The sequence below is a fragment of the Rhinichthys klamathensis genome, unplaced genomic scaffold (genome assembly GCF_029890125.1).
Source record: "Rhinichthys klamathensis goyatoka isolate OS25496 unplaced genomic scaffold, OSU_Roscu_1.1 h1tg000331l_1, whole genome shotgun sequence".
In the NCBI taxonomy this organism is placed as follows: domain Eukaryota; kingdom Metazoa; phylum Chordata; class Actinopteri; order Cypriniformes; family Leuciscidae; genus Rhinichthys; species Rhinichthys klamathensis.
In genome coordinates, this window is record NW_026606846.1 from 1,032,096 (window position 1) to 1,048,142 (window position 16,047).

Consider the following 16,047-nt stretch of genomic DNA (forward strand, 5'->3'; position numbering starts at 1 on the left):
CCTAATGGCAGCTCATTCATCTCATTGACAAATGAGTAATTATTATACATTGTGGAAAAACTGGTAAAACTAGTTACAAAAATGATCTTAGACAATTCTTGAGTGTCATAAGTTTTTCTATTGTTAAATAACAGCTGTAACGTTATATGAGATGTGGTGGAAATGACATTTGTTCATTGCAGGTCAGAAAAAAAATGTTAAATATTAACAATTTCTCTTGTAATCTAAGTTTGTCCTCTAACAGACCTTAAAACTTGACACATTATTTAAACGAGACACGCACTCGACGGTCTAGTCATCAGTTCAGCATATAGTTGCTACTTATGAAAGACCCGCGTGTGTTCACTGACACACACACACACAGAATGAACGTCTTTATTATTCCAGCATTATTTACATCATCATATCAGTCCATCTCGCTGCTATAAATACTGTACAGTCAGAAATATCTACAACTCAACGTGCAAAGCCATGAACACCCACTTCCCCTCGAGAGCGAGGAGCAGCCGTACAAACACAACACCAGAGGCTTTATCATCATCATTATCATCATTATTATTATAGAGGAGGAATGAACCAGCTGTGGCACGAGACCGCTTCTCCGACAGGGTTCCAGTGTAAAGAGCTCAAGTGTTCACACACGTCTTCTTCATCTTCATCATCACCAATAACTTCACATGTTCATATCCTGAGGAAACAGCAGATCATCATAGAAATCAGCCCTTTATGAAAACAGAAAGATACTTCCGCCATTTTGGGGTGAAAGCGACTCGGCAGTCATATATTGTACATATATTTAGTCCAGTGCAGAGGTCATTTTTAGGTTGAAATAATTAGGTGATTATTTTAACTAACAACAGTTAACGTTATAGCAGTTAAAAAGAAGTTGCTATTTAACCAGGCTTTTTCCCCCACATAACTTGAGACAGGGAAGTTCAAGGATTTAATTAATTATATTACTCTCCACATTAAGTGTGACAGGTAAGAATAAAGTGATATCAGTTCATAAAGTTATAATAACGTTAGACCGTTTCCAGGAGGTACACATAACGTTACATACAAAAATAAGTTATCAATGAAATAAAGGAATTCAGCAAATAAATTTAATTGTACTAAAATGTAAATGTTGGACAATAAATATATAACAGCAATAGAATAGCTTTACAGTAAACTGTTGTTTCTTTTTGGAGTACTATCTTATATGACCGTTAAAGCAAGACTAAACAAAAAAACACAGCCACTGTCCAAAGTGCCAATTAAGGTTATAGGATAACGGACACAGCAATGCATCATGTTCTATAATATCATCATGTTTGTAGCATGATCCAGGGGATTAAAATGTACAAAATATATTTCAGGCCTAGTGGAGTTGGTAACTAATAATAGTAGTAAATGTGTAAAGTTGCATACAATGGAAATACTCACTAATGCAAGAAAAAACTACCTCCTCAAACTGTTGTCTGTGCTGTTGTCCCGTAACTCCAGTTGGAATTTTCACCCCAAAATAGCGGCCGCGCTACCGAAGCGCCACCTAGTGGCTGTTACCAAAAAACCATCAGAGTTTCGCCTCTTGTTCTTCTATACTCTTTGCCCCTGACCTGTCGAGTGACCCCTGACCCCTTTGAGTAACCCGTGACGTGACCCCTGACCTGTTCTAAGATCTCTGACTCGTCGAGTAACCCCTGACCTGTCGAGTGACCCCTGACCCGTGCAGTGACCCCTGACCTGTTAAGTGACCCCTGACCTGTCGAGTGACCCCTGACCCGTGCAGTGACCCCTGACCTGTTAAGTGACCCCTGACCTGTCGAGTGACCCCTGACCCATGCAGTGACCCCTTACCTGTCGAGTGACCCCTGACCCATGCAGTGACCCCTGACCCGTGCAGTGACCCCTGACCTGTTCTAAGATCTCTGACTCGTCGAGTAACCCCTGACCTGTCGAGTGACCCCTGACCCGTGCAGTGACCCCTGACCAGTGACCCCTGACCAGTCGAGTGACCCCTGACCCGTGCAGTGACCCCTGACCCGTCGAGTGACCCCTGACCCGTCGAGTGACCCCTGACCCGCGCAGTGACCCCTGACCCGTCGAGTGACCCCTGACCCGCGCAGTGACCCCTGACCCGTCGAGTGACCCCTGACCCGTGCAGTGACCCCTGACCAGTGACCCCTGACCAGTCGAGTGACCCCTGACCCGTGCAGTGACCCCTGACCCGTCGAGTGACCCCTGACCCGTCGAGTGACCCCTGACCCGCGCAGTGACCCCTGACCCGTCGAGTGACCCCTGACCCGCGCAGTGACCCCTGACCTGTTTGAAGGACAGGCGTCTGAAGAACGTGCTGACGTGGAAGGCCGTGTCGAGTGTGGCGTCTCTGCTGGCGTCGGGCAGCTGCAGGATCTGAGCGTCTGCGATGGCGGCCCTCAGACTGAGGCTCTTCAGCCGCTGCGCAGCCGGACGCCGGCCGGACGTGGGCCGAGACGAGACGCTGATGTAGGAGGCGTCCTTCTGCTGCGGCTGGTAGCTCACTGCGGAGACACACACACCGCCACACACACCGTCACACAGCCACGTGACGTCACACTAAAAACACTCCCTGAACAGGGACTTTTATTTTGACACACTGCGCGCATATTTTTTTAGTCTATGGCTCAAGTGCACCTGTGTCAAAATAAAAGTCCCGATTACAAACAGAGAAATGAATCAGCTGATGGCGATACTTAGAAATACCAAACGACATGATACTATACTAAACCCATGTCTGATTGGTGTGCCTGCCGCACCTGCCGCGGTGAGGATGGTGTCCGTGGTGCTGCTCAGCTGCAGGAGGATTGTGGGATAGGACGGGTGGAGCAGGAAGAGCTTGCGGAGGACCGGCTCGGCCGCCTGGCTGGTTGCCTTGGTGACGTTCAGCGCCGGCGACAGCGGGTCTCCCGCCCAGAAGAGGAACACGGATTGGCCGGAGGAGGTGCGAACCGACGAATCCTCCACCGCCAGACGAGGACACACAAACCCCGCCTCCCACAAGCTCCGCCCCCGAGCGCCGTCGAGGATCTGCACCTGCGGAGCACAGTCAGCTCACTCTGAGCGTGTGTGTGTGTGTGTGTACTAATGAGATGCTAATGAGATGCGCACCTTCCTGACGCCATTGGCCGACTGATGAATGAGTAGATCAGGAACATCGTCGTCACTGAACTGACCCAACGCCGGACGACTGCACACACACACACACACATTCAACTCATTAAAACAATAAACCTTGACTGAAATTAAAGACTTAAACTTATGTTTATTTCAGCCAGTCTTGTTTAGATTAACTTACTAAAATAGCTACATAAAAACTACCTATAAAAAAACAAACAAAAACACTACAACTTTAAACTTAAAACTGAAGCATTAATAACAGCGTGAGCGTGTACAGACGTGTGTATGACGGCGGGGCCGAGGCTCCAGGCGGTGTGTGTGTCGTTCGCTGTCAGCACAGAGAGACGGCCGTCGGCTCCACACACCAGCATCCTCTCACTGCGGCTCGAGTTCAACACCGACACGCTGTCCAGATTACTGTGCTGAGCGCTGTGACCCGCCACTAGAGGGAGCAGGAACTCCACCTGCTCACTGACACACACACACACACACACACACACATGAGGTCAGGGGTCAATGAGTGTGTGTGTGTGTCCAGATTACTGTGCTGAGCGCTGTGACCCGCCACTAGAGGGAGCAGGAACTCCACCTGCTCACTGACACACACACACACACACACACATGAGGTCAGGGGTCAATGAGTGTGTGTGTGTGTCCAGATTACTGTGCTGAGCGCTGTGACCCGCCACTAGAGGGAGCAGGAACTCCACCTGCTCACTGACACACACACACACACACACACACACACACACACATGAGGTCAGGGGTCAATGAGTGTGTGTGTGTGTCCAGATTACTGTGCTGAGCGCTGTGACCCGCCACTAGAGGGAGCAGGAACTCCACCTGCTCACTGACACACACACACACACACACACACACACACACATGAGGTCAGAGGTCAATGAGTGTGTGTGTGTGTCCAGATTACTGTGCTGAGCGCTGTGACCCGCCACTAGAGGGAGCAGGAACTCCACCTGCTCACTGACACACACACACACACACACACACATGAGGTCAGGGGTCAATGAGTGTGTGTGTGTGTCCAGATTACTGTGCTGAGCGCTGTGACCCGCCACTAGAGGGAGCAGGAACTCCACCTGCTCACTGACACACACACACACACACACACACACACACACACACATGAGGTCAGAGGTCAATGAGTGTGTGTGTGTGTCCAGATTACTGTGCTGAGCGCTGTGACCCGCCACTAGAGGGAGCAGGAACTCCACCTGCTCACTGACACACACACACACACACACACACACACACACATGAGGTCAGAGGTCAATGAGTGTGTGTGTGTGTCCAGATTACTGTGCTGAGCGCTGTGACCCGCCACTAGAGGGAGCAGGAACTCCACCTGCTCACTGACACACACACACACACACACACATGAGGTCAGGGGTCAATGAGTGTGTGTGTGTGTCCAGATTACTGTGCTGAGCGCTGTGACCCGCCACTAGAGGGAGCAGGAACTCCACCTGCTCACTGACACACACACACACACACACACACACACACACATGAGGTCAGAGGTCAATGAGTGTGTGTGTGTGTCCAGATTACTGTGCTGAGCGCTGTGACCCGCCACTAGAGGGAGCAGGAACTCCACCTGCTCACTGACACACACACACACACACACACACACACACACACACACACACACGTGAGGTCAGGGGTCAGTGAGTGTGTGTGTGTGTGTTCAGATTACTGTGCTGAGCGCTGTGACCCGCCACTAGAGGGAGCAGGAACTCCACCTGCTCACTGACACACACACACACACACACACACACACATGAGGTCAGGGGTCAGTGAGTGTGTGTGTGTGTGTTCAGATTACTGTGCTGAGCGCTGTGACCCGCCACTAGAGGGAGCAGGAACTCCACCTGCTCACTGACACACACACACACACACACACACACACACACACACACACACACACACACATGAGGTCAGAGGTCAATGAGTGTGTGTGTGTGTCCAGATTACTGTGCTGAGCGCTGTGACCCGCCACTAGAGGGAGCAGGAACTCCACCTGCTCACTGACACACACACACACACACACACACACACACACACACACACACACACACACACACACACACACACACACACACACACACACACACACACACACACACGTGAGGTCAGGGGTCAGTGAGTGTGTGTGTCCAGATTACTGTGCTGAGCGCTGTGACCCGCCACTAGAGGGAGCAGGAACTCCACCTGCTCACTGACACACACACACACACACACACACACACACACACACACACACACACACATGAGGTCAGGGGTCAGTGAGTGTGTGTGTGTGTGTTCAGATTACTGTGCTGAGCGCTGTGACCCGCCACTAGAGGGAGCAGGAACTCCACCTGCTCACTGACACACACACACACACATGAGGTCAGGGGTCAGTGAGTGTGTGTGTGTGTGTTCAGATTACTGTGCTGAGCGCTGTGACCCGCCACTAGAGGGAGCAGGAACTCCACCTGCTCACTGACACACACACACACACATTATTTTAGACACAGTTGCTCCGTTTGGACTTTGGACGATCAATGCAGTTCTTAAAGGGCACTGCACGATCCCAGCTGAGGAATATGGTCTTATCTAGCGAAACCATTGGCCATTTTCTAAAAAAAAACTAAAATGTATATACTTTTTAACCACAATTGTTGGTCTTGTGCTGGTCTACGACGCGCCAGGCATTACATAATCACGTTGGAAAGGTCACGCTGGACGTAGGCAGAAGCACCGCCCCGGTTACCGCTGAGAGAAACCCTGGAGTGTTTTCCTCAAAACACTTAATTTCTTTCCCACTGAAGAAAGAAAGACATGAGCATCCTGGATGGCACTGGGGTGAGTACATTATCGGGACATTTTCATTTTGAGGAGAACTAACCCTTTAAGAGAGCAGCCAGAAAGATGGAGCGCAACTGGAACGAAACTAAACTAGAGGTATTTGGCATTTCATGGAAGGATAGCTCGACCGCATACAGAGACTAACACTAAACACACTCGTCTCCAGACCATCGTGATGACTCCGACCTGCAACCAGAGGGAACTGGGTAATATTGTGAGTGTTCTGATCCAATCTGACCTCTGACCTGTAATGTTGTGTGTGTGTGTGTGTGTGTGAACTCCACCTGCTGATGTGAATGAGCCGTGACGAGTTGCTCTTCCTCAGACGCTCCCAGCTGGGCTCCTTCTGAAGGACCCGAGACACGGCCGTCCTGCCTGTGGCCTGATGGTAAACCAGGCTGAGAGAGACGCCCTCCACCGTGCCTGAACACACACACACACACACACACACACACACACACGTATGAACACAAGAAAAACACATCATGCAGTTATTACATCAATAAGAGCTCATAGGTATGAAATTAAAAAAATGTAATTATGACATTCTAAGTCATGTTGAGATATAGATGAAATTAAGACTTTCTTATCATAATTTCATCTTAGTATGTCAAGTTTGACATCACATTTTGGATTTAAATCATTATTTTGACTTTTTATGACTTCTTTGTCAATGGGCACTGAGCTTCATGACGCACTTATTTCCGGTTGTGTTTACTTTCAATGTACAGTACTTCAGTGAGTTGAACAAACGCCACTACAATGAGTGTCCGCAATAAGATTGAAAAACGTGGACATATTTACTGACAGGAGAAGATGTTCTGATGTTCACTGTGTGCAGGATTTCCCAAACTCATCGCAACATGAAGTCTTAACCCAACCCAACCCAAACACACGACATTAGTCCAGCACAGGGACCATCATTATTCATGGTTTTAATCATTTGGCAGCCACAAACGTTGGGATAATCTGCGTTCTCATGTGTGTGTGTGTGTGCGTGCGCTGAGCGCTCTCACCGGAAACTCCCGGTGTGCACTAACTAGCCCACAGAAGTAGTTGTGCAAGTAACTTTTTATGTAATTTTTTTTACTTTTTCAGTCACAATTTCACTTTTTAAGTCTGATAATTTGGACTTTTTGTCCATTTTAACTTTTCATGGTTTTTCATGTTTTTTCCCTCTTCTCAGAACGCCAGGTGTTCACGAGATCCGCCCGCGGGAGTGAGACTCACCCAGTCCAAACAGCACGTAATAGGCTCTCATCTGCGTCTCATGCAGCAGCGGACCAATCAGCTTCCCCTGAGCCGTGAGGTTAAAGTTCACCGGCCGGCCAATCAGAGCTCCAGACCGGCCGGAGAGCAAGACCAGGGCCAGATCAGACACCTGAGGACAGGACACATGATGAAGAGTGAGTGTGTGTGTGTGTGTGTGTGTGTGCGTGTGTGTGTGTGTGTGTGTGTGTGAGGTCACCTGGTCTGCCGGCAGTGTTGCGATCAGTAGGTCTGGAAACGCGTCTTCGTCCAGATCCGGCAGCAGAACGGCGTGAGACTCGACGTCACTGACGGCTGCCGTCCACTGCGTCCGGCCTGAAACACACACTGATAATCAACACACACACACACACGTGTTCAGCTGTCATGAGCGAGTGTGTGTGAGAGAGACCTGTGGAGGCGTTAACAGCGATGATGTGACCCGAGCTGATCAGGACGCAAGCACTTCCTGTCTGCGGATCAGCACTTCCTGTCTGCAGTCCACACTGAACGGAGAACAGCGGCTCCCTGAGGGGTCTCGTCCACAGCAGCTGCCCACTGACCCCGCTGACCGCGCACACGCTGAACTCTACACACACACACACACACACAGAGCACTCTGATTGGACCAGCCACTGCCGCATTAACCACTCCCCTGGAAGAGAGCGCATTAGTGCCCGCCCACTTCGACAGCTGCGCTAGTTATGCTAGCGTTCTCCTGCTCATCATCGTTACAGTAGCGGTTACCGTTATTAACATTTTCATCACAGTTATTGTTACCGTTACAGATTTCACTACAATTAGCGTTACATGTATCATTATATTTATCATAGTTATTATTAAAGTTATCGTTACAATTTTCATTGTAGTTATCGTTTAAATTATCGTTATAGACATCGTAACAGTTAACATTAGCTATTGTTACTGTTAGTTTTCATAATAGTTATCGTTACGTTATAATGTTATTACTTGTTATAGTTATCACAGTTATTATTAGTTGTTACAGTTAACATTATAGTAATAGTTACTGTTATCGTTTTCATTATCGTTATCGTTACAATTATCATTATAGTTAAAGAAACTAATCATTAGTTATCATTACAATTAACATTATAGTGATTGTTACAGTTATGGTAACAGTTATCATTGCTTATCGTTACAGTTATCATAACAGTTATCATTGCTTATCGTTACAGTTATCGTAACAGTTATCATTGCTTATGGTTACAGTTATTGTAACAGTTATCATTGCTTATCGTTACAGTTATCGTAACAGTTATAATTGCTTATCATTACAGTTATCGTAACAGTTATAATTGCTTATGGTTACAGTTATTGTAACAGTTATCATTGCTTATCGTTACAGTTATCGTAACAGTTATAATTGCTTATCGTTACAGTTATCGTAACAGTTATGGTTACAGTTATCGTAACAGTTATAATTGCTTATGGTTACAGTTATTGTAACAGTTATCATTGCTTATCGTTACAGTTATCGTAACAGTTATAATTGCTTATCGTTACAGTTATCGTAACAGTTATCATTACAGTTATCGTAACAGTTATAATTTCTTATGGTTACAGTTATTGTAACAGTTATCATTGCTTATCGTTACAGTTATCGTAACAGTTATAATTGCTTATCGTTACAGTTATCGTAACAGTTATCATTACAGTTATCGTAACAGTTATCGTAACAGTTATCATTGCTTATCGTTACAGTTATCGTAACAGTTATAATTGCTTATCGTTACAGTTATCGTAACAGTTATCATTACAGTTATCGTTACAGTTATCATTGCTTATCGTTACAGTTATCGTAACAGTTATCATTGCTTATGGTTACAGTTATTGTAACAGTTATCATTGCTTATCGTTACAGTTATCGTAACAGTTATAATTGCTTATCGTTACAGTTATCGTAACAGTTATCATTACAGTTATCGTAACAGTTATCATTGCTTATCATTACAGTTATCGTAACAGTTATCATTGCTTATCGTTACAGTTATCGTAACAGTTATAATTGCTTATCATTACAGTTATCGTAACAGTTATAATTGCTTATGGTTACAGTTATTGTAACAGTTATCATTGCTTATCGTTACAGTTATCGTAACAGTTATAATTGCTTATCGTTACAGTTATCGTAACAGTTATCATTACAGTTATCGTAACAGTTATCGTAACAGTTATCATTGCTTATCGTTACAGTTATCGTAACAGTTATAATTGCTTATCGTTACAGTTATCGTAACAGTTATCATTACAGTTATCGTTACAGTTATCATTGCTTATCGTTACAGTTATCGTAACAGTTATCATTGCTTATGGTTACAGTTATTGTAACAGTTATCATTGCTTATCGTTACAGTTATCGTAACAGTTATAATTGCTTATCGTTACAGTTATCGTAACAGTTATCATTACAGTTATCGTAACAGTTATCGTAACAGTTATCATTGCTTATCATTACAGTTATCGTAATAGTAATCATTGCTTATCGTTACAGTTATCGTAACAGTTATCATTGCTTATCATTACAGTTATCGTAACAGTTATCATTACAGTTATCGTTACAGTTATCGTAACAGTTATCATTGCTTATCGTTACAGTTATCGTAATAGTAATTGTTACCGTTATCACTCTAGTTTTTAGAGATTGATCTTCCGTAACCGACTGTTGCGCTCTGTTCTACCGTAACGGGGAGTTTTTCCGTCATTTGGTGCGCTCACCTTTGCTCTGCGCGTTGATTGGCTGAGTGTCATTAGAGATGCTGGTGACGCCGATCAGAAGGTCCTCCAGCCCGTCTCCGTCCACGTCACACAGCGCCAGCGGAGGCGAGGTCACGCCTGAGAGGAAGAGCACATGTTGAGTCTGCAGGTTAACGAGGCGAGGTGTTGACGAGGTGTAGCGCGATCACTCACCGCTGGCGTCTCCGAGCGCTCGCTGCCAGTGCGTGAGGTGCGGCGCCCCCTGTGGGCAGGGCAGGAGAAACGCACACATCAGCACTAGCAGCGCCGCGCAGCCCAGCGGCAGCAGGAACGCTGTGGTCCGAACCGCCCCGCGCACACGCCCCGCCTTCCCCTCGCTGGCCCCGCCCACCTCTGCGACAGGCCCCTCCCCCTCTCTCTGCGGCCACTCCTCCTCCAACTCCTCCTCCTCGTCCCGCAGGTCGGCCGCCGCCGGGCTCAGGCCGTTACGAGGGTAGTTCAGCACCAGATCGTCGTCCTCCGTCTCATCTTCGCTGTCCGCCTGCGTCAGCGGGTCGTACTCGCCCAGGTCCGAGCCCTTCTTCCCTGCAGGATCAGGGATTTAAACAGTTTAACACTCTGATGATGTCTCCAGAACAAACCTGTCAGCATTTAAATCATTATTACACACACTCTAAAAAATCTTGGCTCCTTTTGTCTGCCCAAATCCTTGGTTGAGCCTTTTGAGTCATTTTTTGGGGTTCTTTTCCAGTGTTTGGGTACTTTTTGTGTTGACCAGATACTGGGTCAGACGTAACAACCCAATGTTTGGGTAGTTTTTGCGTAACCCAGATCGTGGGTCAGATGTAAAAACCCAGTGTTTGGGTAGTTTTCTTGTGTTACCCAGATCCTGGGTCAGACGTAACAACCCAGTGTTTGGGTAGTTTTCTTGTGTTACCCAGATCCTGGGTCAGACGTAACAACCCAATGTTTAGGTAGTTTTTGTGTTACCCAGATCCTGGGTCAGACGTAACAACCCAGTGTTTGGGTAGTTTTCTTGTGTTACCCAGATCCTGGGTCAGACGTAACAACCCAGTGTTTGGGTAGTTTTTGTGTTACCCAGATCCTGGATCAGACGTAACAACCCAGTGTTTGGGTAGTTTTTGTGTTACCCAGATCCTGGATCAGACGTAACAACCCAGTGTTTGGGTAGTTTTTGTGTTACCCAGATCCTGGGTCAGACGTAACAACCCAGTGTTTGGGTAGTTTTCTTGTGTTACCCAGATCCTGGGTCAGACGTAACAACCCAGTGTTTGGGTAGTTTTTGTGTTACCCAGATCCTGGATCAGACGTAACAACCCAGTGTTTGGGTAGTTTTTGTGTTGACCAGATCCTGGGTCAGACGTAACAACCCAGTGTTTGGGTAGTTTTTGTGTTGACCAGATCCTGGGTCAGACGTAACAACCCAGTGTTTGGGTAGTTTTTGTGTTACCCAGATCCTGGGTCAGACGTAACAACCCAATGTTTGGGTAGTTTTTGTGTAACCCAGATCGTGGGTCAGATGTAAAAACCCAGTGTTTGGGTAGTTTTTGTGTTACCCAGATCCTGGGTCAGACGTAACAACCCAGTGTTTGGGTAGTTTTCTTGTGTTACCCAGATCCTGGGTCAGACGTAACAACCCAGTGTTTGGGTAGTTTTTGTGTAACCCAGATCCTGGGTCAGACGTAACAACCCCACTGTTTGGGTAGTTTTCTTGTGTTACCCAGATCCTGGGTCAGACGTAACAACCCAGTGTTTGGGTAGTTTTTGTGTTACCCAGATCCTGGATCAGACGTAACAACCCAGTGTTTGGGTAGTTTTTGTGTTACCCAGATCCTGGATCAGACGTAACAACCCAGTGTTTGGGTAGTTTTTGTGTTACCCAGATCCTGGGTCAGACGTAACAACCCAGTGTTTGGGTAGTTTTCTTGTGTTACCCAGATCCTGGGTCAGACGTAACAACCCAGTGTTTGGGTAGTTTTTGTGTTACCCAGATCCTGGATCAGACGTAACAACCCAGTGTTTGGGTAGTTTTTGTGTTACCCAGATCCTGGATCAGACGTAACAACCCAGTGTTTGGGTAGTTTTTGTGTTGACCAGATCCTGGGTCAGACGTAACAACCCAGTGTTTGGGTAGTTTTTGTGTTGACCAGATCCTGGGTCAGACGTAACAACCCAGTGTTTGGGTAGTTTTTGTGTTACCCAGATCCTGGGTCAGACGTAACAACCCAATGTTTGGGTAGTTTTTGTGTAACCCAGATCGTGGGTCAGATGTAAAAACCCAGTGTTTGGGTAGTTTTTGTGTTACCCAGATCCTGGGTCAGACGTAACAACCCAGTGTTTGGGTAGTTTTCTTGTGTTACCCAGATCCTGGGTCAGACGTAACAACCCAGTGTTTGGGTAGTTTTTGTGTAACCCAGATCCTGGGTCAGACGTAACAACCCAGTGTTTGGGTAGTTTTTGTGTTACCCAGATCCTGGGTCAGATGTAACAACCCAGTGTTCGAGTAGTTTTTGTGTTGACCAGATCCAGGGGTTGAGTTATTTATCGCAGGCTTTTTGCGAGCTCTTCAGGAGAGAGCAGTGCAGCTCCGTCAAATTGGTGCGTGTCTTCGGTAAAATACAGGTTTGTGTACATTTTTTTTTATCTATAAATATGTTCATGTTCTGTCTATTGTTTATTTTATGCAAAGCAACATACAGGGGTGCGATAAGAGTCACGTCTGTATTTTCCTGTGATGCCTTGCATAACATTTTATGATTTTATTCAAAAAGATACAGAATATAAATACGTATGATGTTAATATATGTTGCCAGAACTGTCCACTGATTGTCTATGGACAGGTTATGGAGTCACAGCATTTTTCTGCGGTCTGCAGTTATAAGTTCCTCCGCTGAACACGACCCAAGCTCACGAGATCCAGAGGCGTTACGGTGGACACGACACAACAGAGACTGGGCCATTACACCTGAGCTACTTATAAACGCCTCATTTTTACTTCTAATTTTTGTTAAACAAGCTTAAATGTATTCAATATGTATTCAAAACGATAAAATATGCCATACTGTAAAATATGATCAAAAATGGTTAATGGACTGCATTTATATAGCGCTTTCACAGACCCAATGGCCACCAAAGCGCTTTACGAAAAATAAAGGAAGTATCATGCAAACCAGTGGTTGAATCGGGTATTTTAAGAAAGTTCAGAGGATTTAAGTTAATACGCACACGCAGACATTCATTCATATATATAAAGTAAAAAAAAAAGAAAAGTTAGTATTATAGTAAAAATTAATCAACTATACTGTACATCAACCCAATATGCTGGGTTAAATAAACAACTCAATTTGCTGGGTAAAATTAACCCAACACGCATTCTGTCCTATATTTACCAAGCCCTTTGGTTGAAAACAACCCAAATTGGGTTGTTTTTAATCCAGGATTGCGTTTTTCGAGTATAATTCAAATAAATAAAAAATTGAAGAAAATTCACAGATTCTCTTTGAGAAAATAGCAAACGATGTTTCATTACAAAAGCCACTGGTCTCGTGACGTAGGCATTCACCATGGTACCGTGCATTCGTGTAACGGTATTCACATGTATGGTGGTTGGTGTTGGTCTTTTTTTGTGCCGATCTGCAGCGAATTTACTAATGTAATATTATATAATCGCGCTGGTTCTGACGTCGTTCTCAGGGCAGGTAAATCTGTGTGAATGCCCGATAACGTCCATAGCTGCATGTCGCATTTGAATACAGTATAACGGGAGTGAAGATGCGTCTGATAATCACATCACTGACGTCACCGAACAAAGCGCACACGCAGCGCGAGCGCGCGCCCCGCATCTGAACGGCTGCTTATTACTGTTATTCATTCGACCGCTTATTGGAGATTAATATTCGACTTACCCGGTAATTTCAGCGCTCGAGACAGAGCTGCAGCCATTGCGCGAGATGTTATCAGTAGTGATGTGTCGTTCATGAACGATTCGTTCATTTTGAACGAATCTTTAATATGACTCGGGACTACCGAGTTGTCTCAGAGAGTGATTCGTTCATTTTGTGTTGATCGCGCATGCGCATTGCGCAACATATGGTTTCTGAATCTGTACTGGAAATGATTAGTTCATCTCTCTCGAGTTCGGGTTCGGGACGGGTCCGAGTCTTTCGTTCTTCCTGTCAGTCCCATAGAGGCTATGCTGTCAGTACCGGAAAGAGTAATGATTAGTTCATCTTTCGAGTCTCGAGTTCGGGTTCGGCCGGGTCCGAGTCTTTCGTTCTTCCTGTCAGTCCCATAGAGGCTATGCTGTCAGTACCGGAAAGAGTAATGATTAGTTCATCTTTCGAGTCTCGAGTTCGGGTTCGGCCGGGTCCGAGTCTTTCGTTCTTCCTGTCAGTCCCATAGAGGCTATGCTGTCAGTACCGGAAAGAGTAATGATTAGTTCATCTTCTGAGTCTTCGGGTTTGAGTCCTTCGTTCTTTTGTAACGTGACTTGTAACCGTTAGCCTACTAATTCACAACCTTTTTACAAACAAGCACGTAGTTAATGTATAATATAATAGTAGTTAATTAATGTATAATATATAATAAAACACACCACAGATGCACAAGAAACATTTAGAAAAGAAACGGACTGGGACAATAATAAGATTTTATTTTTATTTTTCAGTTAATGAAATAAGAATATATTTTTATTTTTCAGATAATGTTTATTTCACATATGTTGTATTTTAATTCCTAAATATAAAACAATATACACTCAGACGCAATCAATAATACGAATCTAATATTGTATTTGATGCGAGATACCAGCGGTCACGTGACAAAAGAACGAAGGACTCAAACCCGAAGACTCAGAAGATGAACTAATCATTACTCTTTCCGGTACTGACAGCATAGCCTCTATGGGACTGACAGGAAGAACGAAAGACTCGGACCCGGCCGAACCCGAACTCGAGACTCGAAAGATGAACTAATCATTACTCTTTCCGGCCCTGCTGTATCAAACACGGTACGGCCCAGCAGACAGCACAGATCAGAGTCAGACACTGACGAGTCGACAACCAACGTCTCGAGACACGAGAGGAGGAGAACAAACCTGATAAATATGAAGTTGCAAAGGAAAGAACGTCTCGGATCAGGAGGTGAGGTGAACTAACAGAATCAGACTGCAATAGCTTGAACTTAAAACCCAACTAATCAATTCATAAAAATTTCGGTTTCTTATAATTTGGCTTTGGCTGCATTACCCTATAATTTATTTTTATTCTTTTTACAAATGTAATCAACATCTTCGTAAGTACTAGATGTGTTGGGATATTTAACATGCCATTTTAATTATATTATGCTGAAATGAACGAAATGAACGAAATGACTCGAAAAAAGATTCGTTCATTTTGCTGAACGAGACTCAAAGATCCGAGTCAGTAAAATGATCCGAACTTCCCACTACTAGTTATCAGCGACGCGACGCGTGTGCCGCTGCAGATGCCGCGCTGAAGAGATGCATCATGGGAAATTGAGTCTTCTCCGATACCGGAAACATCAAACAGAAGAGCAACCAACCAAACATTTATTTTGTCGAGTGAATATAATATTCCCAGGTTGGGACATTTACCGTTGGGTTGATATTATTATTTTTTTGCACAATTTGTCTTTATTATAATGCTACGTGTAAATTTGATTTAAAAATAAATGAGAAGTATCCTTAAGGTTGTTGTAGAATGAATTTGCTCTCTAAAACAAACTATTAAACATTTTTACTGTAATAATTCTCCATGAACCGGCTAAATAAATCAGGCTTCACACTTTCGTTTAAGGTAAACTGCGCTTCTGTTCATTTGCTTAGCGTTTGCATATTCAAATGAGGAAACCACAGATTATTTTTTATATTTTTACACTGCTTTTCTTATTTGTATTGATCTAAATCAAGTTTTATGTATTTATTTAAATCTAGTAAAATATGATTTACTTTATTATTTATTTATTTACTATTTAATTTATTTTAATCAAATGTTATTTAATTATTTTAATCATTAATTTATTTTTTTGTATTTAATA

At 44.7% G+C, this 16,047-nt stretch overlaps 1 protein-coding gene across 1 annotated transcript; it reads right to left on the reverse strand.

Annotated features, from left to right (window-relative positions):
* Positions 1-623: 623 nt before the first annotated feature.
* Positions 624-15,502, reverse strand: fam234b (family with sequence similarity 234 member B). Its single transcript, XM_056272166.1, has 13 exons — positions 15,442-15,502; positions 13,896-13,942; positions 10,183-10,554; positions 9,991-10,107; positions 7,667-7,843; positions 7,475-7,590; positions 7,237-7,387; positions 6,291-6,429; positions 3,418-3,609; positions 3,130-3,208; positions 2,778-3,054; positions 2,305-2,522; positions 624-688 (listed from the first exon to the last, which is right to left on the reverse strand). Exons 2-13 carry the CDS (start codon positions 13,930-13,932, stop codon positions 674-676), a joined length of 1,890 nt encoding a protein of 629 aa, XP_056128141.1. The 5' UTR covers positions 13,933-13,942; positions 15,442-15,502; the 3' UTR covers positions 624-673.
* Between the last annotated feature and the right edge of the window lie 545 nt (positions 15,503-16,047).

Excerpts from the sequence above, each read along its gene's own strand:
- fam234b (XM_056272166.1), bottom strand. The coding sequence starts at position 13,932 with ATGGCTGCAGCTCTGTCTCGAGCGCTGAAATTACCGG. Across the intron at positions 7,844-9,990 it reads AATCAACGCGCAGAGCAAAG|AGTTCAGCGTGTGCGCGGTC; the intron begins GTGAGCGCACCA and ends GTGTGTGTGTAG. Across the intron at positions 6,430-7,236 it reads TTACGTGCTGTTTGGACTGG|GCACGGTGGAGGGCGTCTCT; the intron begins GTGAGTCTCACT and ends GTGTGTGTTCAG.